Source organism: Danio rerio, chromosome 15, assembly GCF_049306965.1.
Source record: "Danio rerio strain Tuebingen ecotype United States chromosome 15, GRCz12tu, whole genome shotgun sequence".
NCBI lineage: Eukaryota > Metazoa > Chordata > Actinopteri > Cypriniformes > Danionidae > Danio > Danio rerio.
In genome coordinates, this window is record NC_133190.1 from 8,612,703 (window position 1) to 8,637,006 (window position 24,304).

A 24,304-nucleotide genomic window follows, 5' to 3' on the forward strand; every position below is an offset into this window, starting at 1 on the left:
TGCATCAGACTTCTGTTAAGCCTGTCAGCCTTTATTCTGTGATAACAACAACCTAGGTATACATTATCTCCTACATAACCCCCTGCAGGATTATACAAGACTTCCCAGCTTTGTGTTATTCAGCAATAATCATGTGGATGTACAGTATTGCTTACTTATTTGGCTTTTTATGTTACTCTGTGTCCCACAGAAAGCTAAACAAACTGTACAGGGAGTGCTTAGGAAACCTGTTTGAAAACAGCCATATTTCAGCAGTTTCGTGCATAAGCCAAGGCTGCTGGGAACAATAACGTTGCATTCACAATCATTTCCAAGCATCAGAATAAGAGCAGAACTGCTGAGCAAACATTTCAGCAATGTTTCATTGTGCTGACAGCTTCTGTACAGAAAACAAGCGACGCATCTCACCTCAGCGATAGTGATGCAGTCTTCATAGAGAGTGTGTAAAATATGGTTCGCCAACATCAGGTAGACCAGAGAGTCCTCATCCACCTGCAGGCCAAAGTACTCGTTATAATCCCCAGAAAATCCAGATCCTGTGGAAAGTGAATGTGAAATCAGAATTGCACAAGTTGTAACATTTTAACAATCAGCAATTATGCAAAAACTCATTTTAAAAAGAGCTACGATAAAATCAACTTGCAAAAAAACAAAACACACACAAAGTCTAATGTCATGTTTCATTAAAACAAGAGTCGGATTCAAAGTGATCTTTGAAAACCAACCCAAATTCATTAGCAGCATCAGTGCAACAAAATTAATATGAAAAAAAGCAAAATGGCAGGATAACCTTTTGCTGCACTACTTGTGTAATTAATTTCTTGCTTGAAAGAACTCGTATCACGCGCTTCTTCCGTTAATTTTCTTCATTTATGAGAGTTTACGTAACAGCGGCGCTGTGTATTAAAGCTGCCCTTGGAACGGCTCCTCTTCCAGGAAAACACTTTTTTTCTACCTGCTCTACAATAAGCGCCTGTGACATTTACAGCGGCAGGAGTTGTTAATGCACAGTAATTATTAAGTGCTTAATTTTCTATGGACGTACCGATGCCGTGATGATGGTAGAGCATGGATGTGACTCCGTCGAACCTGAATCCATCAAACTTGTACTCCTCCATCCACCAGCGCAAGTTCGACAGGAGAAAACGCAACACCTCCCAGCTGCGCACACACACACATAAACACAGAACTGTTATGCAGGTCTCACATGAACATGTGTATTTGAGTCTTTGTTCATCCCAAACACTTGAGTTAATGGCATGAATCATCTGCAAATAATGTTTTTGTATGAAATCTTTCATCTTATATTGTTTTGTTGTCGTACTATGCAATTCCAAAACATTTTAATAAATATCTACTTATTTCATTTGATTTAAAATATATATTTCTGTAATCAAAAGCTGGAATTTCAGCCTAATTCAAATTACACACAAACAAACAAGTGAAAAAGTAATTAACTTTGGGTATTATATAGCGTAAGGTGAGGTGAGGTAACAACGTAACGTAGCATATAATGCAACGTAGCCTGTCCACAGTTTAACTCCAACTCTAATCAAACACACCTGCTTATAGATTTCTAGTGATTTTGAAGACACTTATAAGCATGGGCAGGTGTGTTCGAATAGTGTTGCAGCAAAATTCTGCAGGACACCGGCACTCCAGGACTGAGTTGCCCACCCCTGACATAACATAACATAACATAACATAACATAACATAACATAACATAACATAACATAACATAACATAACATAACATAACATAACATCATAACGTAACGTAACGTAGCTTAACGTAACGTAATGTAGCGTAACGTAACGTAACGTAACGTAACGTAACATCTAACGTATCATATAGCATAGCATATCATAGCATCACATTCAACATAACATATAGCATAACATAACGAAACATAGCATATAACATAACATATAACATACAACATAACATATAGCATGACATAACATGTAACATATAGCATACAGCAAATAACATTATAGCATAACATAACATAGTATAAAATACAGCATATAACATAGCATGTAACATAGCATAGTATTGCATAGCACAACATAACAGCATGACATATAACATACAGCAAAACACAGCATATCATATAGGCTGTTTCTCAATATGCGTTCTTCAGCGGTCTTGCGTCCTCGTGTTTTCGTGCAACGTCATCATCAGCTGCCCAAGTTCAGTTCCAATACTCAAGACCGCAAGTACGGAAGACGCGTGAAACTTCCCGAATGTGATCTTGATATCGAGGACGCACTGATGCAGACTTGAGCACCAAACTCGCTCTGGAAGTCCCAGAAGTTATTGCGACTGGAGGTGGGAAGCGCAGCATTTAATTTAGATTTATTATTGAAGTTCGGAGATATCATTTATTTACCTCAGGAGCTTCCCTAAATGAAAAGGTGAAAGTAAATGAAACCATGAACATCTTTATAAAGGAATAAACACATTAAAGCCTGGTTTATACTTCTGCGTCAAGTGACCAGCGTAACCCACGGCGCATGCAACGCGTGTAGCTGTGCATTTATACTTCTGTGCGCTGTCTCTGTTGGTCTGCACTGACACTTCCGAAATGCTAGTTGGCAGTGAGGTGTTAATGTTCCTCTGTGTCGAGTTTCTTCGCTGCTATTTTGCTTTTCCTGAACACTTCCGGGATGTACAAGTGACTCAAACTCGCTCATTTTGAGGCAGGAACCGGCGGATGTGCAACAACTTTAACTATGAGGTAAACACAAAACAAAACTTTCCATCCGGAGCTCCTTCATGGGACTCCACACAACAATCGCTCCATCAGGCTTGCACCCTTCACATGGGTCTCGATCCCGCCCAGACCCGCTAGAGCCGACCAATCACAGAGCTTGCGCTACACGTCGTTGCGACGTGTAGTTACATTTTTTGAGAGGTGCTCGTCAGCGACCCCGACGGCCACGTGAAGGGCTATGCGACAGCGCCGTAGCATACGCCGGCATTTGACGCAGAAGTATAAATCAGCCTTTGGGGTGTTTGTTTGCTGAAATTTGTATTAAAATCTGTTTTATTTATATTGTGCAGAGTATATTTCTAACATTTTTATGCATAGTATATATTTTGATAAGGGGAAAAACTAAAGTTTTAATCTATTTTACCTGCTTTTATCATCTTTGACCTAATACTGTTGTCGATCAGCACCACCTTCTGGACTGATTATTTAAAAAATGTGATCTATTAGGATGGAAAACAACAGCTGTGAAGGATTTCCCTTCGTTGTCAGACAGCATCTTCTAATGTTTAATTGAAGCCTCGTCATCGCTAAAGTCAACCGTTTCTCTTTCTTTCAAACATATAACCAGATTAAACAAGTGTAATTCACCAAAATGTTTGACACACACACGTAGCCTAATGTACTGTCCCACTGTTCATTCATTTACTGTGACAAAGTGAAAATAAAGTTTTGAAATGTTTTTAATGTGTTTAAAATTTTTAAACACTTTAATAGTATTGTATATCATTAATATAATAATACAGTTGATTAGCTAATTAGTTGATAAATTCATTGAGTAACATGATAAATTACAAGTGCAAACATCTGAATGGTGTTTAAAAAACACTAATGCAAACAATGATAAGAATGATGAATGAAGGAATGAATGAGCAGTGGTTTACATAGTAAAATAGCATTCATTTTCCTTTAACCTAGACCTTTATATATAAGAGGTCACCACAGCGAAATGAACCGCCAGCTATTCCAGAATATATTTTACACAGCAGATGCCCTGCCAGCCGCAACTCAATCTGAGAAACACTCATACACCCTCTCAATCACACACTCATTCCCAACAATAATTTCGTTTTCCCATTCACCTCTAGCGCATGTCTTTGGACTGTAGGGGAAAGTGGAGCACCCAATAACCCACACGAACATGGGGAGAACATGCAAACTCCACACAAAAATGCCAACTAGCCCAGTCAGGACTCAAACCAGTGACCCTCTTATTGTGTGGCGACAGTGCAAACTACTGAGCCACCCACAGCAAAATACACAACTGTATTTTTTTCAGATTCTACAAAATATGGCAAATCTGCTAACAGTAGATAATTCTAAAGCAGATCATTAACATGAAGGATATTTGCTCATGACTTTTAGAATGAGCATAAACATTATTTTAAACCAAGAATCTTCAACAGGGGGTCCGCAGCAGTCCTGCAGGTGGTCCACTAATTATGGCTTACAGTGTTGTAAATTTGCAACAAACCCGAGTACATTATTGAATTAACCTTAGCAAAAGCTTCAGTTCAGCTAAACGTTTCCCTGTTTGACTAAATTTGCTAAAAGTCAAATATTAATGTAGTTTATGACAAAATTAAACATTATTTGAATGACTCTGCAATTCTGTGTGTAAAAACATTAATATGGTAATAAATGCATGGTATTCTAAGCCAGGATTAAAATGCAACACTAGGATTTAAGCATTATTTAACATAACTCCCTTGCTTCATTTATTTTTTTTTTTTTTTGTTTCTCCAGTAGTTTTAAAATTGTCTTTATATTGTTTTGGAGGTCCTAATATTAGTTTACATCCATTAAGGCCAGAAAACACTTTCATTTTCTCATAATATACAAATCACAGCATCAGCTCTTTTCTCTCAGTGCCTGAAGATTGTGTTCAAGAATCTTGTAAATAGTTTTGCGATGTATTCATATCCTGTGTCATTTCTATATTAAACAAAAACTGAAATAATAAAAACAATTGTTTACAAAAAAATTAACAAAATAGTGTGAATAAAATAGAACAATAAATAAATAAATAAACGAATAAATAAATAAATAAATAAATAAACAAACACAAAGTATACAAATTATAAAAAATAAAAACAAAAAGCATAAAAAATAAATAAACATTAAGTAAATAGTTAAATAAATGAATAGATAAAACAAAATAAAGTAAAATAAATGAAAATGAAATAAAAACTTTCACCCCTCTGTTTCTCAGTGTAGTATGACCTGAAAACATTGGATAATTCGGTGAAATGTATAAAAATCTTTCCAAAAACCTGCTCAGAATTGATCAGACAGGTGGTAGATGTAAAAATGCCTAAACCCTCAAAAAAATGATATTTCCTGTGGCTTCCAGAATGCTTAAAAATAATATGAAAATGTAACAATGGTGTCAGTTTCACTGCATCAGTATGAGTTGCCATCCTTTAGAAACATTTCAATGAAGTAAGAAATTGCACTTAATGTTCTCGGATGAATGTTTTGCTAATCACATTATATTAAATCCATTAATGAGAGTAATTAAGATATGATAATCAGTCAGCAAAACAAAAGCATTATACCTTGTTTTTTGCACGTAACTTTTTCTGCATTTTTTTACTGTTAACTAAATAAAAAATAAATATGTATGGAAGTATATGCTCATTTATTTCTATATTTTTAATTCAGTATTACAGTAATTTCAGTAATGCAATTCTGCACAATATTATATATAATAAAGAAAAGTTTAGTTTAGTGGATGTAAAAACACAAAAAATGGTTATTTCAGTAAGGCAGTTTTTAGGTTGAAAAACTAACCCTAACCCTAACCATGAAGGAAGATTGTGTATATGTTTATGTTTAAACTTTTTATTTGAGGTTGGAAGTGGACCTGGACTCTTGAAGTATTGGAAATAACTGTTTTCTTAGTTATTTGCCATTTTATGTGTTAAATATTTAAAAGTTAATTCATTTGTATTTAGCTGCCAGTTTGGATGTAGTTTATACCAGTTTTTCACCAGTTTTGATAACACCTATCAAAACTATGACACATTTAATGACGTTATGTAAGAGTATAACTGTTGATGTTTTGAGATTGTAAGCAGATCGGACTATGAACTATTTGTGAGTGTTAAAGCTAGCTTCTGCTGATGAAACTGCAAACTACAGTGCATCCGGAAAGTATTCATAGCACTTCACTTTTTCCACATTTTTTTTTTTTTGTTACAGCCTTATTGCAAAACGAATTAAATTAATTTATTTCCCCAACATTCTACATACAATACCACATAATGACAATGTGAAACTGAAAAAGACTTAAAAAAAAAAAAAAAAAAAAAAAAAAAAAAAATCACATGTCCATAAGTATTCAGAGCCTTTGCTGTTAAAGCTCTAAATTGGGTTCAGGTACATTTTGTTTCCACTGATCATTCTTGAGATGTTTCAGCAGCTTATTCGGAGTTCACCTGTGGTAAATTCAGTTGACTGGATATGATTTGAAAAGGCATACACCTGTCTATATAACGTTCCAGGGTTGAGAGTGCATGTCAAAGCACAAACCAAGCATGAAGAAAGGAATTGTCTGTAGACCTCTGAGACAGGATTGTCTCGAAGCGCAGGGCTGCGGAAGGTTATAGAAAAATGTCTGCTGCTTTGAAAGTTTTAATGAGCACAGTGGCCTCCATCATCCGTACATGGAAGATGTTTGGAACCATCAGGACTCTTTCTTTAGCTGGTCAGCCATCTAACTGAAGTGATCGGTGGAGAAGGACTTTAGTCAGGGAGGTGATCAATAACCCAATGGTCACTTTGTGTGAGCTCCAGCATTTTTCTGTGGAGAGAGGAGAACCTTACAGAAGGACAACCATCTGTGCAGAAATCCACCAATCAGGCCATTATGGTAGAGTGGCCAGATGGAATCCACTTCTTAGCAAGGGCACATGGGGCCCACCAGGGATTTGCCAAAAGGCATTTGAAACAGAGTTTGGAGTGAATGCCAGGTGTTACGTTTGGAGAAAACCAGGCACTGCTCATCACCAGGCTAACATCATCCCTACAGTGAAACATGGTGGTGGCAGCATCATGCTGTGGGGATGTTTCCCAACAGCAAGAACTGGAAGACGTGTCAGGATAGAGGGAAAGATGAATGCAGAAATGTACTGAGACATTCTGAACGAAAACCTGCATCAGAGTGCTCTTGACCTCAGACTGGGGCAAGTTCATCTTCCAGCAGGACAATAACCCAAAGCACGCCATCACAATATCAATGGAGAGGCTGCAAAACAACTCTGTGAATGTCCTTGAGTGGCCCAGCCAGAGCACAGACCTAAATTCTATTGAAAATCTCTAGAGACATCTTAAAATGGCAGTACATCATCACTACCAATCCAACCTTATAGAGTTTAAGAGATACTGCAAAGAGGAATGAGCAAAAATTCGCAAAGACAGGTACGCTAAGTTTGTGGCATATTTAAAAAGACTTGAGGCTGTAATAACAAAATACTGCCAAAGGTGCATCAACAAAGTATTGAGCAAAGGCTGTGAATACTAATGTACATGTGATTCTCAGGTGTTTTATTTTTAATAAGTTTGTAAAAATCTCAAAAAAAAAAAAAAATTCAAATTGTCATTATGGGGTTGTGTGTGTAGAATTTTGAGGAAAGAAATTAATGTAATCAATTTTAGAATATAATAAAGTGCTATGAATACTTTCCGGATGCTCCGTATCTTCAGTAAACTGCAAACTTTCTTTTGAATTAAATCACTGACTCTGGCTCTTCATCATCTGACAGTCTGGTCATTTTTGGGTTCAAACTGTAAAATATCCCTCCAGTTCGCTATGAGATAACCCACACATTACTATAAACTACCACACTTCATCAATTTATATTGTTAATACAATGTTCTGAAGAACTTCTGGTTATTCGCTGTATAGAAGGATTTCACAGACTATTTTTTTTTTTTTTTTTTTTACAGTGTGGGCAGCCAATGAAAACCAGTGGCTGGCTATAGGTAAATTTGATACAAATAACAGTTCTTTCCTTTGAAAGTCTCAATTTATCTGCACTTACTTTGATCTGTGAAACGTTTAGATCCTGCACCACTAGAACACTTATAAAAACGAGCAGTTCCAGTTATAGTGATGCTGTCAAGAATCTTTCTGGAAGACCTGAGTTGTGGCTCCAGGTTCTCAGGCACCAGGCAATATGATTAATCCAGCTGACATCATCGCATTCTGGGATGAGCCGCTTCCCCCATGGCCAGAGCTCAGCACTGCCTGGAAGTGTGCTGGTGTTGAAGATTTCACATGATACACAGTGAAACAAGCCTTCTGATCGATCATCAACAACACTTATGATACAAGCACACTATAGATCGTGGCTCCAGGCAACTTTTTGTCCTAGAAAAAGTATTCGCCAGATTATCAAAATACTGTAATTTGTGAATGGTGAACTAAAGAGTGTGAACAGTACTTACTCACTTAGTAAGGGATTTTAGCTGCAGGAACTTTTAAAAAGGATTTGAACTTGACCATTTGGACTTGTCCAACTTTGCATTCAGGAACTTTGATGTGGAGGCTAAAGTATGAGAAGCAGTGCTATCCTGCTGAAGAATTTGCCCTCTCCTGTGGTTTGTAATGTAATGGGCAGCCCAAATGTCTTGATATTTCAGGCTGTTGGTGTTGCTATCCACTCTGCAGATCTCTTGCACGCCCCATACTGTATGTATCCCCAAACTATGACTTTTCCTTCCACAAACTTGACAGATTTTTGTCAGAATCTTGGGTCCATGTGGGTTTCAATAGGTCTTCTGCAGTATTTGTTATGATTGGAATGCAGCTCAACAGATGATTTATCAGGAAAAAAGAAAAAAAATATCTACCTTCTGCCACTTTTCCAAATGATCAACTAGAAGTCAAGTTATTATTTGTTGCTCTTACAACTGAGGTCGATGACAAGACTTTTGTCAGGTAGTGTATGTGTGTTACATATATATTAAAACTAGTGGTGGGCCGTTATCTGCGTTATTGTGCTGCGTTAACGCAAGACTTATCGGGCAATAAAAAATAATATTGCCATTAAACAATTCTGACAAAAAAGTGCCCTTCTGAATCAAATAAGCAGGACGCCCTTTTCAATCTTTCACTTGCTTCAAAGACACTACTGACTATGTTTACATGGACATCTGTAATCTAGTCATTTGCCTTAATAGACAATAAAATAATTAAGTTGTTTACGTGAAGTGCTTTCATGTAAGAGTTTCCTGTAATTTTGGGTGACTTTAACTGCAGTTCGGCACTTTCACTCATGAACATTTCATTCATGCCCATGTGACAAATTGGGGAATTAGACACAAATAAGGAGTAAGGACTGGGGAGAGTGTTATGGAATTTAATAACGCATGCTAAGGCGTCGGAAAATAGGGCAAAAAGTCTTACATGACGGTAATAGTTTGATCGCGGTGTTTACTTCAATAATGCCACTAATATATGCATACTCCACGTCTTAATTCCATTTCTGTTTAGTTCAGTAATGACTTCCCTAACAAAAAAATATCTGCAGTAAACTGAAGTAAAACTGCAGTACAACCGCAGTAAATAGAGGTATAACTGCAGTAAAAGGTATAACTGTTTGGACAGCAGACATATTCTGATTGCCTTAGGCAGAAGTCAAATGAGTCATTTTAATCTAGATTAATCTCATTTAATTCCAAGATTACAGTGAGATTAATCTAGATTAAAAAAAGATCTATGCCCACCTATAGATAAAACTGTATTTAATATTTTCCTCTAATATTTAATATTTATTTTTCGTACTAAAGTATGCACTATGAACTTTTTTTTTTTTTGTTACTGTGAAGTTTTTTGTCATATTAGTTCCAGTTTTGACTTTGATATGGTCCAATTTTATACTTAAACTACCATTATTATTGTAAATCATCCTTAATTTTATTATTTTTATTTAAATGAAACAACACAATAACATTATTAACAATTGCAAGGGTCACACTATGGGAAGTAAGAGCAAGAACAAAAATATAAAAGGGGCAACACGGTGGCACAAGGGGTAGCCTGATCGCCTTACAGCAAGGTTGCTGGTTCAAGCCTAGGCTGGGTCAGTTGGCATTTCTGTGTGGAGTTTGCATGTTCTCCCCGTGTTAGCGTGTGATTAAGTGTGTATTGTATGGGGGGCAGCTGGAAGGGCATCCGCTGCATAAAACATATGCTGGATAAATTGGTGGTTCATTTAGCTGTGGCAACCCTAGATTAATAAAGGGACTTGCCCAAAAAAATGCTGAAAAGAAAACAAATGAATGAATGAATGAATGAATGAATGAATGAATGAATGAATGAATACATAGTATGACAAATGCCCAACGAGACAAGAAATCATCAAAAAAAAAAAAAAAAAATCAAATATTAACTTTTTGATGAGCTCCAGCTACAATTCACACCTAGAACACCAATGCTCTCCTCCTACAACAGACTGTTATTGTGAACCCCACTCAGCTTCCTATAGCATGCGTCTATTAGCATAAACAGTGTAAGAAAAGAAATTGGAATCAACTCCCTAAAAAACCCTAAAGCGTGTCCATACACTTGTGTTTGAATGTTATGTGTGGGCACTCATGACCAGCCTCCTCCATCTGAGCATCCTCAACAACTTGGAGTGATCGCCCCGTTGCCATAGAAACTTTGTTAAAATGTGAGCGTAGGGATCCTTCACCGTCATCCTGGCACCGTCGAACAAGGTAATGCACCTCAACCGTGCGAAGCCAAATTAAAGAGTGCAAAAGAACAACATGATTTAGCCTGAGAGTTATAGAAATGCCAAGTCCTCCAATTCACACTAAGGGATCCTTAATGTTATTGTCAGGAGGAGGACAATGCAACATTCATGATGCAGCTTGCTTTGACTGGAAAGGTGTGAAGGGCCACAAAAGAGCTGGGCTAGTGACCGGAAAACCAAACAGCAGGATTAACTGAATGAAATGAGTTCATTTAACTCAAATGTTTGACAAAAGTTAACTGTACTTTATAAAAAAGTTATGTGAAATCAAAGTTGTATTGTTTTAAGGTGAGCTTCAACTTTAACCGACTCAGTAGAAGCAAATTTCTTCTTCCCAACATCCTTTGCATCAGACGGTTTAAGAAAAATTGGTTTTAGTCATATATGTTTTGCACAAGACTAACAGAGAGAGACATGCATCAGTATGTAATGTGAAGATTCAGCCTGGTTTTGGAAATAAATAATTCATTAATATGGTTTTAGATTATCTTTTGCAGCCAATTCAGCATAAATTTGTCTTGGGAATAAAAGATACAAGTCCTGCACAGTGGCCAGAGGGATTCAGGACCCTTTTATTTGCAGAATTGAGGTCACTGTGTGATGCTGGAGGAGGAAAATGTTTCCTGAGTTCCTACAAAACACCTAAAAGTGACTCAATAATATTAAGTTCTGCTGACTGTACAGGCCATTGATGTTCATTCCTTTTCATGTTCATTAAACCACTCTGCCACCAGTCAACCTGTGTGTACTGGTGCATTATCACCTTGATACACGGCACCACCATCAAGGTAGAATGTTTGAAATACTGGGTGCACAAGCATGGGTGCACATTTCCTCCAGAAATGTTCAGCAGTTCTTGGCAGCGACGCGCATATCTAGCCTAGGTATTGGGCCTAGGGAATGCAATGATATTGCAATCCAAACCATCACTGATCCACCCCATGCCTCACTCTGGACATGCAACCGTCTGGGCGGTACACTTCTTTGGGGCTTCTCCTCACCGTAACTCTCCCAGATGTGGGTAAGTCAGTGAAGATGGACTCAAAGAACAACAAGTTTCACATTGACTATAGCCCTTGATTTTTGCTGTAGACATTGATGTTTGGCATGAGTAACCAAAGGTTTGGAGCAGTCCGGCCATGTAAATTGACCCTGCGAAGCTCCTGACTAACAGTTTTGGTGGAAACAGGAGAGCTGATGAGCACATTTAATTCTGCAGTGAGTTGAGTAGCTGTGGTTTTGTTTTATGGATACAAAAATCCATTTCAGACTGCTTCCTCTTATATGCACAGTTACTCCTGTTGGATGTGGTTCGTCCTTCTTGGTGGAATGCTACAGTGTGCACACAACAGCTGATTGGGGGAAAGGAGAGAGTGATGAAGCCAATTATGATATGAGAATGGTTAGGAGGCTTTAATTGGTAGAGGCCAGAGGGCAAATTTGGCCAGGAATCTGGGGTTAAACCTTCACACGTTTTCGAAGGACATCCTGGAGTTTATGATGACCACAGAGAGTCAGGACCTCGGTTTAACGTCTCATCAGAAAGATTGTCCTCACGAAGCAGTATAGAGCCCCCAGCAATATACTGTTAGGTTAGGACCCACACAGACCACAGGTTGAGTGCCCCCTGCTGGTCTCACTAACACCACATCCAGCAGCAACCTAGCTTTCTCATGTGGACACCCATCCTGACACTGATTAGGCACAGCCCTGCTAAGCTTCAATCTGCAACCATGTGAGAGTTGCAGAGATCTAGCTGCCGGTTTTGGGGTGTGCATGAGTGTCCCATTAGTTTTGTGGCGTAGAAATCATTTATTGGGACATTGTACAAGAAACATAAATTATTTGTTCTTGTAATAAAAGCATAAATACAGCGAATAAAAAGTATTGCTTTTAAAAAAAAAAATCTCAAATATACTGATAGTTGACTTCTGTGAGTTGTTCTGCAAGGAAATATGCAATTCATTTGGTTCTTAGATTTTAGTTCTTTATTAAAAACACTTTACAAATTTACAAACCCTGCCACTGTCCTTGTCCTCAGTTATGCTAAATACTTTCAAAACATAAAAAAATGTTGTAAACCTAGAAATTATAAATAAAACAAACAAATAAATAATACAAACATATAATACAAATAAATTTACAATAGACCCACATGTTTAGGTCCCTCCTGTCACATTTGCATTAAATTTAACATAAAATGTGTGTAATACACCTTTAAGGCTATGGCTCGGAAGTGACATCAGTTGATGGAGAAAGTGACTGAACAAAGATGCATACTATCATTATATTGTAGGATTTTATGCTTGTTTTTTTTATGATTCTTTGAGGATGACAAGCTCAAAGGTTCTCGTCCTGTCACATTTTTTTTTTTTTTATAAGTGAAAATGTACATTTCTGGTAGAATGTCCCATATAGGTCAAAATACACCCTTACAACTACTGCTGTACCATACATTGTACAGCCTGTTATGAGAATACAGAAATAGATATTGGGGTAAGATGATTTAAAGTGTTAAGGTCATTTTTAAAAAGCCATCAAAGTTCAACGTCAAAAAAAAAAAAAAAAAAAAAAAAAAAAATTCTGTAAAAATTGTCGATTTAACCTGGTAAATAGGTCATTTTGGGGGGTTAACTTTCATGTGGACAAAAACTGCAACTGATTGTTGCTCGAAAGAGGCTTGAATTAAACACATTTACACCCAAGTATGACAAATTAAATTCATTTCTTGATGTTAGATAATCAAGATGCAGTCTTGTTTAGTCTATTATTATTAAACATTTGCTCCAATACAGCGAATGTTTAAAGTAACCAAAATTACATCCAATTGAGTCAGTACAACATATTCAATCATACAAATGTTTGAATGAACCTCAATTCTTCACTTCTAAATCTCTCCAACAATAACAAGAAGCGCAGGTTGCAGAAAATGAGAAAATATGGAAATGCATCATCTTTATTTTTTGACATCCACGCTTTAACTTTAATCTATTGAGAATAACTTATGAACATCCTCGCACACGCAAGTCTGTGGAGATGTCTGATAACATTAGCCGGATCCTTCATTTGAAGTCATTCCATGCCTGGGTTTGAAGCATTCTGCGGTGTGCTGATCTAGGCAGCAACATTCATGTATGCTAAATCAAATATATGGATACAAGTCCCCGTCGGCCAGGCGCAAATCCCCCAAAGCTTCTTCCAGGACCGAGCAGTTTCTCAATTGGTTCTGCATGAGCAGTGAATCAGCGCTGGGGTAGATTGTGGTTTTTCTAACCACGGGGGAAAACGCTGATGTAGATATCCTCAGCGCCCGTTTCATAAAGTTGCAAATGGCAAGTTTGCAACTCCAGAGGTTTGCTATCCTAATACTAAGGGGGCTGTGACAATCTGATAAGCGTGCGGCATGGGCGGTCATACAGAGCTGCGAGTGATAAATAGATTATAGTGTGATCAACACACGTCGCAAAAGGCCAAACGCACAACATGTTATCGTGGGACTGAGGTAATGCCTCTCTGAGCAGAAGCCAAACCTGCACATTAGAGGCAGAAGAATAGCTGTTATTCCTTATGGGTGAGTCTGGTTGAGAAGGTTAGCTGAGGGTAGTGGGTAAATAGATTAATGCTATTGAGGCATTTAGCCTCAAGGGCTGCACTTACTGTAATTTAAATAGTTGCTTAATCATATGGTAAATTGATAACCTTGTTTAATAACCTAGATTAATGTATATCAGTCTTGCGTAAGCCACTTCCACAAGTAGTTACCAATTATATCAATAAAATTGTATTTAAATTACTTTCTAATTATTTTGCCCGAAAAGTAAATTTCTCAATACTGCTTAAAATCCAAATCATGACACATCGTCTTGAAAAGTGTACTTGCACAACAAAACTTACAAGTTTTTGATTTATAGCATATATCTTCTGTTTGCTTATTGAATTACCCATGTTTTAAAGAAAGTCAAAGAACAGTTAATATAGATTTTGCAAATACTGTATGAATTTTACAGAATGGCTGTAGTTGTTTTAATGGGTAAGTCACTGAGTGAGTGATTCATGTATTCAGTTTGTCAAACTGCTGATTTGTTCAAGAAAGACTTTAAGTGGTGTTTTTTTTATTTTTTAATGGTCCATTGAATCACTAATTCACCCAATTCTTTCATCACCCAAAACATGGAGTCATTAGCAAATGAAACACCACAGTTTGTTGACTGGAGATGCACAACACTTGATAATAATAACTATATATTGAATTGTTGTTTACAATCAAAATCTTGTCTGTAAAAGCAATTTTCTTGGACATTTTAGTTAAAGCCAGATTTGCAACCAGCTGTAAATCTCAAGCTGCTTTCAGATGCTTTTTTAGATGGATAAGTGTTTTCCACAGAGTCAAAGTTCACTGACAAGCTACACAAAAAATACAGAACATTTAATGCACGCAGCACACATGCATGCAGTTTTAGGGCAAGTAAGGCTGCACGATTAATCGAAAAAATAAAAAATAAAATCACAATCTCAATTTTACCCTAAACGCGATCTTAATTCATCTTTTCTACGATTCAGCCAATTACAGAAGAGAAGCACAAAGGCGGACGCACAAGTCTTCACAGCAACATTGACACATCCAAATGGTTTTAAAAGTACCACGTACTGTATTTTTAAGGCATGATTTCCCCCAAAATAATTTTTGTCTTAATGTAATGATGTATTCGTGGCTGCGAAATAACACGTGAGCTGAACGCGAGGTTTGTTTACTACCTTGAGGACACGCGCGTGGCAACATTTTTAAAGTCTGCTAAAGTTCACTATTCAAAGTCTATTAAAAATTTAGTTTTTTTTAACCAACATAAGACCTACACATAATGTTATTATTGTTGTTTTACTATATGTTTGAGAAATAACAATTATAATAGCCTACTCATAGAAAATCGTGATCTTGATTTTGAGTAAAAAAAAAAAAACTATGATTCTCATGTTTGCCAGATTCGTGCAGCCCTACTATAAATGTAATTACATTACCTACAAACGAAAGGTAATACCTTTACTTTTTTATTAAAATGTATACTTTCATTATGTAGCAGACACTCAGAGCCTTAGTTCACTGACAAGCGATCCAAAGAGCTGTCAAATTACAGAACAATTATCTTCAATTTCAGAATCATGCAGACATTATATTTGTGTGTGTGTGCGTGCATGTGTAAGTGAGTCTAGCTTGTCTGTGAACTTTGACACTGCAGCAAACACTTCACCATCTGAAAGCAGCTTGAGATTTACAGCTGATTGCAGAACCAGTTTTACTTACAAAATGTGCAGGAAAATTACCACCGCAGATTTAATGAAAAGAATTTGAAGAATTTGATCAACACATAGTGGTGTCTCATTTGCAAATGACTCCATGTTTTGGGTGATGAATAAATGTACTATATGCACAGCTAGTGTTTTTCAGCCAATGATGGGCTTCCTGTGAAAGCTTTATGTGACTGTTTTTTAATTTTATAAGGTTCCTTTTACAGCATTGATGTGGTAATGTAATTAGAATTCGTTCATGTTACGAAAATATACATATAATTTTATGAAATGCTTCTTGCTTGGTCTGATACCCACTTTATGTCATATCTCAGCCAAGCAGTGAAGCTGTTTTTTAAATAAATAAGATTTTAAACGCTGCGATTTTGTATGGGATGACAAGTAACCGGAAGCCATGAGGCCGGCTTAATTGGAATTAAAAGTCTCTGTGCATTTACCCCATTGGGTGAATTAATGATTGGCCCATTCAAAAAAACCTCAAAGTCTTTCTTGAACGAATCAGCAGTTTGAACAAACTGAACGAATGAATCCATTAAAACATGTCATAAAATAATATAAAAATACATAAAATTCATACAATATCCACAATCCATATTGATTAATCTTTGACGTTCTAAAATGCATGGGTAATTCAATAGGCAAGCATATGCTAAGATCAAATACTTGGTCAGATCTTGAATGATATAATCAAGCAACTTTTTATGGTTTGCATGGTAAGAACAAAATGTTTTAATGTGTTGATGATAAACATCATCATGCAAACCACGAAACGACAACAACAATAGCAGCACTACGGCTACAAATTGACAAGTTCTTGCCTTAACCAAATTATATACGACTTCAAGGGTGTCTGGGAGGACAGTAAAATGCTGTTTTATTTGATTAAGATTCTCCCTTCATGATTTACCCCCATCACAACCATTTACAATGAGTGTTCAATGACAAAATATACAATGAATATCAATGAAATGGCTTACATTGGTAGTCAAGCCCTTTAGCACTAGAAAAAAAAGCCATGTGACATTTCCTCACAGCCAAATAGCTGATAATCTGCCTCAACACCACATTCATCCTTGGGGAGAGAATGACAGGAAAAAGAAAAGTGTGATGATAAACATGAAATGACCTTGCTACACAGTATGCCAAATCTGCCATGAGAACTGCTTTACAGACAGTTACGAATGAACACTACAAGAATACTCTTCAATTGAGGATAATCTCTCAATGGGGGGTGTGTGGACCTTATTTGCATTTCCACCCCCTTATACTGTTACCCGGTCTCAGGTGTAAGGAAGATCACAGGAAGAGATGTATAAATCCCTGTATCCTCAACATTACAGTCAACCTGCATGAGAACAAATAAATTTACAACCTTGACAGGTCATTTCACACAAGGCGCAGCGGTGAAACTACGGTGTCTGACAGTCTGAAAGATGGCGAACAGCCGGGCCTTGTGGGAAATGACGGTTGAGGCACCTCATTTCACGCATCTCACACGCTGGGCCTGTGCTATTGGCAAAACGGATTCTTCACTCATTCAATAAGAGACAAGCAGTGCAGATTAATGTTTATTGGGGAAGAGATGGATAACACCTGGATAAAATGATGTGACAAGTGCCATCGTAGTGTCATTTTTTTTCTCTTGCACAGGCGCCTCTGGAATTCGTCCAGAACTGTCAGAATTAGCATTCTCCGCTGGCACCCAGCTGCGCCTCTGGTGAATTCCAGGCATTTGTCTCAATAGAAAGTTTATTAATCCTCATTGAGAGGTGCTGGGAGAACATGCCACGCAATCTGATGAGGAATGAATATTCCGTGGAAACGAGGTGACTAAAACATACGCTCAGGAACCTTGTGGACCTTATCTACCATCGTCATTGGAAATCTTTCACAAAGGCAGCGTATAATTCTCCATCATTTGCACCGCATACCAAGCGTGCCCCACAAAGTCATTAAACCTGTGCATTCCTCTAAGTTGAGATAAAAAAGTGAGGGAGAGCAAGCAATAAGCCTTGGTGAATGTTACATGCGATCGAAATGTGAGACCACAAAAGTGGCTAGCCTCGGGTCTGACTCCATTTGATGTGCAGAGGGATTTCAGTGATGACTAGTGAAAAATGGATGCAAATGAGCTAATACAGCAGGAGACTGGAGGATGGGATGGAGAAAGCCTTCTGAAGTCACACATCTGAGACCTCTTGAACGCCAGAGAGAGGGCAGACGGCAGCAATGGCCGAGAGGAAGTTGGCCTGCCCTTCAGGAGACGGGTGGAGAGGAGCGTTGTGGCGGCACAGAGGATTAATTTACTTGCCTTCACAAGGTGTCCTTGCTACTCTTTGAAACAGCCTATTAGAGGAGCCGCAGGAAGCCATGAAGTGTGGCCCAGCGGATGTCTCCAGGCTAGTTAGATCTCCACTACAAGGGCTAAGACCTCAAACACTGGCTGTTCATATTTCCCTGTAGATGCCACAGAGACAGAACAGAACAGAGCTGAACAGATTACACACCATATGTTTCCATAAAATCACCTTGTGTTCATGACTATTGCATGTCAGAACAATGTCTTGCACATGTTGAACACAATGGCAAACAGAGGGAAACTGAATGAAACTTATTGTCATAAATTTTAAAAGTACAGCAAATCTCAAGGGATTGTGCCCAAACAACAAACGTGACTGGGAGAGGAACAATCCTACATGTTTATGTGGACCTTATGAAAACAATATCATTGGTGGTTAGTTCTGAATGAATATAATCCACCTGATGCACCATCCCAAAAATAAATATCAGAAGCATAGATAGTAGAAACTATCTGAAATATATATATTTTTTTAAATATCCCTGTAAAGGACTGGTATACAATGTGTAGCAGTGTTGCAGGAGCCTGATATAACAGATATAGCTAAGCAGAGGTCTAAGGGCAAAGCAGTGGCGCAGTAGGTAGTGCTGTCACCTCACAGCAAGAAGGTCGCTGGTTCGAACCTCGGCTCAGTTGGCATTTCTGTGTGGAGTTTGCATGTTCTCCCTGCATTCGCGTGGGTTTCCTCCGGGTGCTCCGGTTTCCCACACAGTCCAAAGACAAGCTGCAGGTGAATTGTCCGTAGTGTATGAGTGTGTGAGTGTATGAGGGTGACAGCTCCAGACGACAGGCCAGCCGGAATGTGTAAAAAAGTCATTATCATCACAAGTCTAAAATGGCTTGTTCCAAAGAGCCGACCCCGCAACCATATGGGACTAAGGCCAAAGAAGAAGAAGAAGATAAGCAGAGGTCTAGGGAGGAGTTCTTGGGCACATGCACAGGTTTCTTCTCTGGACCCCCTTCTAAAATAATGTATTCCAAAGATTGGGGGGAATGGGGTGAGAATTGTATTAGTGTGTGGGGGTGGTATTTACAACGCTTCTATGATAATGGTAAGATGAGAGTGCCCTCCCCCTTCCCCTCAAGTTTTGCTCCCCATTTCCTAACATTAAAAAAATTTAGAAGAATTTGAGAATTGTACAGTGAGCATTGTGTATTTTCCATTGGAACGAACAATGACTGGATGGCAAATACGTATTGAATAAGAAATAAAATCTGAAATATCCTAAAAGTCTGAAATATCCTAATATCCTAAAGTTTTATTCCCATTGCATGTTTATAAAAGATAATACGTGTGTTCTGGAACTCTGCCTTTTTTGATATGCGATTGATTTATATTTTTATAACAACAGAGGCTTAGGGACACCAACATACACTGAAGGGTCAAGTAGCAGAGCTAGTACATATCTAGCCACATCATCGTTTGAGGGGAGATTTTAAAGCACATATAGGGGGCACACAATAGACTAAAAGCATCACCACATCTTCTAAAGTTCTAAACATTGTTCTCGCCTGTGTCTGTCCATGGCAAATAGAAAGTATGATTAGCTGGAGAAGGCTGACTGATGTTTATGAAACTGTTCTTCTTTCACAGCAGTCATTGTTGTTGTATTTAGGGGTACACGCAAGCAGTGTGACACCTTTACAACCTTGGCTATTTCAGTTTGAAAACAGTATATAGTTATAACCATTTTTAATTTCTTTTGCACTCAAACAAAGTACAGAAAGGAAGAATACCAGGGCTGGGTTCAAATGTTAAAAGGTACTCTCAGCAAAACTCAGGTTGCAAAAACAAAAACCTAAGGGTTAACTTAAGAAATTTAAGGCTGGCATTAATGTCTTGTTTTTACTGAGTGGTGCAGTATGGTACAGGTCTATATGGGTCACCTTTATCAGGCTTGCGTTTCCACTGGCTAAAGGGTACCAATAGTGCGTGTGATGCATGACAGAAAGTTTCAGTCAACGTCATTCTTGTTCAAGAAAATGTCAAAGTAAAGCTGTGCAGATCACTCGCATATTATATGAAAATAACTTCTCACAAAACAGATGCTTTATATGCATGAATACCCATGTATGAATGTTCATTACTAACTTTTCTATGAACAGGATTTGATTATAACGACAGATCAATGATAGGGAGAAATAGCCTACTGTAACGTCTGCAATTATTTAAAATAAATAAATAAAGCCAACATATATGAACACATACAGTCCCTTACAGTCTTAAATATGTTAGCAATTAGAGAAAATCTACACACAGCAGACATTTAGTCCTTATTTGGGTTCAAAAACAACACGCACCATATAGCCCAGTCAGTGCAAACCTGTCATCTGTGTCTATAATCTTCACCTGCACATTTAACCTATTGTTAGAAATTAATAACGACATTCGGAGTTTATAATAGTCCAAAAGTTGACGATAATAGGTAAACATGGCACTTTGTTGATCTTTTAGGTTGCTGAAAGAATCATTTGCTTCTTTGTTGTTTCGGCTTCTTTGTTTATTCGTGCTTCACTCTTGCGTTTGTTAATTTCTGAAAGGATCGGATGTCAGAAGCACTTCAATAATCACATGCATGTTATTATCATCAGCTTAAGAAGTTTGTAATATCTTGGCTGTGTATTTAAAAATGGCACTACCTTTGTTTTCATTCTCCTACTGTAGCTAGTGCACAAGCTAGTGACATATTTTTGAAAACCAAAAGCATTCAGCTGCGCATCTTGCTCCACCTTTTGGTATGCTTTTGTTGTGCTACTGTAAGTACCTTTTCCAAAGGGTACCCAAAAATTGGTACGGTATGGTTCGCTTTTTGGTGCCTTTTGACAGTGGAAAAAGCCACAAAGTGTATTGAACCATACCGTACCACTCACAGGTTTTTCCCCTGAATAGTCCAAGTGTTCCCGTAACTACAAAGTCCTTTGCCAAAAATTTGCACTTAACAAATTAAAAAAACAAAAACAAAACAGCTCCCTTCAATGTGCAATTGACACAAATTTAAGCATTCTCACCTAAAGAACAAATGTTTTAGATAAAAAAAAACTCACATGATTGTACAAAAAATATAGATAAATCATTCAATAAAACCATTTTGTTGAGCAAACTAATATACACAGCATATCTGCACAGGAGTGCATTCCTTTGAAAATTGCAGTGGAGCTTGTAGGTCCTTTAAAAAGTGTGGGAATAGACTTGATATGGGAACGTCTCAACTCACTTAATGGAAAGAAAACTGCATAAACGATGTGTAATTGCAGAGCTGTTGCAAGAAAAGAATTGGTGGTTTGTTACGATCCATTTACATAACTACAGCAAACGCAGCACTTGTTGCCATACAGCCAGAAACTGCAGTGAAACGCTTAGAAAAGGAACTTAGGTAAGGGTAAGAGTAAAGGCGTTTGTTGCAATGCTCTTAATGAAATCCTTTACCTCAGGTTTTTTTTTCCACCCTTAAGTTAAATTACTTTCAAGCAACCAGGCACATGGCCTTAACTTTTTGTCTTCCAGCCAACCAGATGGTCTCAGTTGTTCATAGTATCAAAAACCTAGTATATTCCCACATCATGTGACCGTAATGACTGCCTAAAAAGTCCTTGATTAAAAAAAAAAAAAAAAACACCTTACTGTAGGTAACTTTCCCAATGTCAACAGTCCATCTTCAGTTAAATCTTCTGATCGTCAGTTTTAAAGTTGCTTGATTAAACAATGCTGTGCCATTGCAGCTGCTGAGAACGGCCCTTCTGCGATTCATCTTCTCAAAAGCAGGGTTTAATAGAGAGCCCGACACCGAGACACAACCAAACAAACGGCAACAAGAAAAACAGACAAATGAACCAGCGATGACACGGGGCGTTCCTGCGGGCTTTTACAAATGACTCTTCAGATGGCTGCCGGTTGTGGCATATGTCTGCGGCCCGTCTAATGAGTCCCTCTGAAAACGGCACAAGCTCAATAAGTAATGAAACTGCAGCTTGGCTCTTATTACCGAATCTCTGCGCCGTCTGACACTAACACTGGATAATGTATTGGCGGCAGCAGCTTTTGGCATGCGCTTATTAAATGTGGGTTCAAAAAGGCATTGATAGACTCCATGGAGGCGGCTGGTCTGTCTCTTAATGTGTGATGAGATGAGATGAGCTTACAGCCATGGAAGGAGAAGAAGAGAAACTTAATTATCACGCGCTGCGAGAGAACCAATCAATAGGTTTGGGTTTACCGTGAGGGCCATTAGGGTCAAAGCCAGCTAGCGGCTAAAGTGGCGTATGCTTTTGTAGAGCTTACCGCTGCGATGACAGTAATGATTTGGGGAACAGAGTGTTGGTCGGCGTCCGTGGAACCGCATACATTGTGTGTGTGATTGCCAAGGAGTGTAAACACATGTCTGTACTGCGACAACAGGGCACATTGAGGAGCTACAAATTTGAGGTCATTTACATCAATTGTTAGTTTGTTTACACATGTTGTCCTGTGGTTAACAGTTCTCATTTTCTTATTTCATTACTGAAGATCTCATGGGGTATGTCTGAGACGTGCTGAGCTAATGTTAGAACACCGTTTTAGATGCAGGCTATCATACATCGTCTTTGATCACTTCGTTTTGTATACGCATTTACTTCATCAGTGATCTAAATCTTTTTGAGGTGTAAAATCAAAGGGTCGTGTCATTAATTTCTAGTGAAAATGATTATAAATGCTTCACAGCCCCATCACTGAAGTTGTGTTGTTGCCAAAAAACATGCAAACAGCTGTTACTGATTGATTCCTTTCAATTAAATTTATATTTGTTTCTATAGCACTGTTTGCAAATCAGATTGTGTCAAAGCAGCTCAACAGATGGCGACAAGAGGATAAAAAAGGGCCATAATATTCAAATTATTAGTCCATCCAAAATTTAGCAATTTTGCAATCGCAGAATATCACAAAATAAAGCAAACTCTGCACAGTTGTGCAGATCTCACATTTTTGTCTGCATATTTCTCAAAAATGTATTTTTTGACACATTTTTGTCTGCATATTTCCCAAAAATGTAGGGTCTAGACACTTTATATGATGTCATTGTGTCACAAATTCACCCACAGAGCAGCGAGAACGGTCTCAAAGAACAGACCATGGAAGCAAACAACCCTCGAAAAGCCACGATTTTACACACATCAATATCGTAGGTGGCAGTATATACTAGGCATTTAACCAGAGGAAGAAGACGACACCACATTTTAAGTATGAGTGAAATTTTATAATTTTTAACTTACTGTACTTAGTTAAATAAAGACTTGTTGTGGGTACACTACATAAAACAAGCATGGTGTCTCGCCTCTTTCATAGGCACACGCTAGCAAAGACGAAAGTGTGTGCACAGCTAATGAGCAAAAGCAATGAGCTGGCTGTCACATTAGCGGCACCTGTAGCACACAGCAATTCACAGCTATAAACAGTGGCTAGAAATATAAAATAACTGGCCATTTTTGTTTAGGTACACCTTTCTTCTTCTGGGTTGGACCCCTTTTTGCCTTCAGAACTGCATTAATCCTTTACAGCAGTGGTTCTCAAACTTTTTTCACCAAGTACCACCTCAGAAAAAAATTGTCTCTCCAAGTACCACCATAATGACCCGTATTGAAATATAGCGTTGTAAGCCTAATTAAGCAGCTACAGCTGTACACAGTTTAAAAACGAGGCAGATTAATTCCTATTGTTAAGAATATGTATTATTGTCAGCCCCTTTAAACATTATAAATAGTTTGAACATCAACTGTCCTTGCAGGTAAAAACAAACAAACAAACAAACAAACAAAAAAACATTTAATTGAAAATGTGCTTATAAAAGTTCTTTAAAAATGTCATTGTTCTTAAAAAGTAAATAGAAAACTGCTGCACTTAAATCTAAAGTATTAACATAGTAGCCTATTCATTAAAAGCTGGAAATGTTGTTTGGATCTCATAAATATAGGATATATGTCATATTCATACACTTTCTGACAAATTTTGAAATATATGTTATATGTACAAATGACAGGGTTCATACAGGCAATGGAAATCAAGGACTTTTAAGCACTTTTTTCAGCACCAATTTTTTTTTCAAGACTGACACGCAATATGTTGAACACCT

At 37.7% G+C, this 24,304-nt stretch overlaps 1 protein-coding gene across 3 annotated transcripts in view; it reads right to left on the reverse strand.

Annotated features, from left to right (window-relative positions):
- Positions 1-24,304, reverse strand: part of gbe1b (glucan (1,4-alpha-), branching enzyme 1b) — a 252,713-nt gene that overhangs the window by 136,173 nt on the left and 92,236 nt on the right. For all 3 annotated transcript variants that reach the window (XR_012390607.1, XR_012390608.1, XM_068213679.2), the window contains exons 8-9: positions 1,046-1,161; positions 409-536 (exon numbers count right to left, since the gene is read on the reverse strand). Coding sequence is in view for 1 of the 3 variants with exons in the window: in XM_068213679.2 (XP_068069780.1) it covers positions 409-536; positions 1,046-1,161 (244 nt within the window). In the remaining 2 variants the exon portion in view is untranslated. The remainder of the gene's footprint in view (positions 1-408; positions 537-1,045; positions 1,162-24,304) is intronic.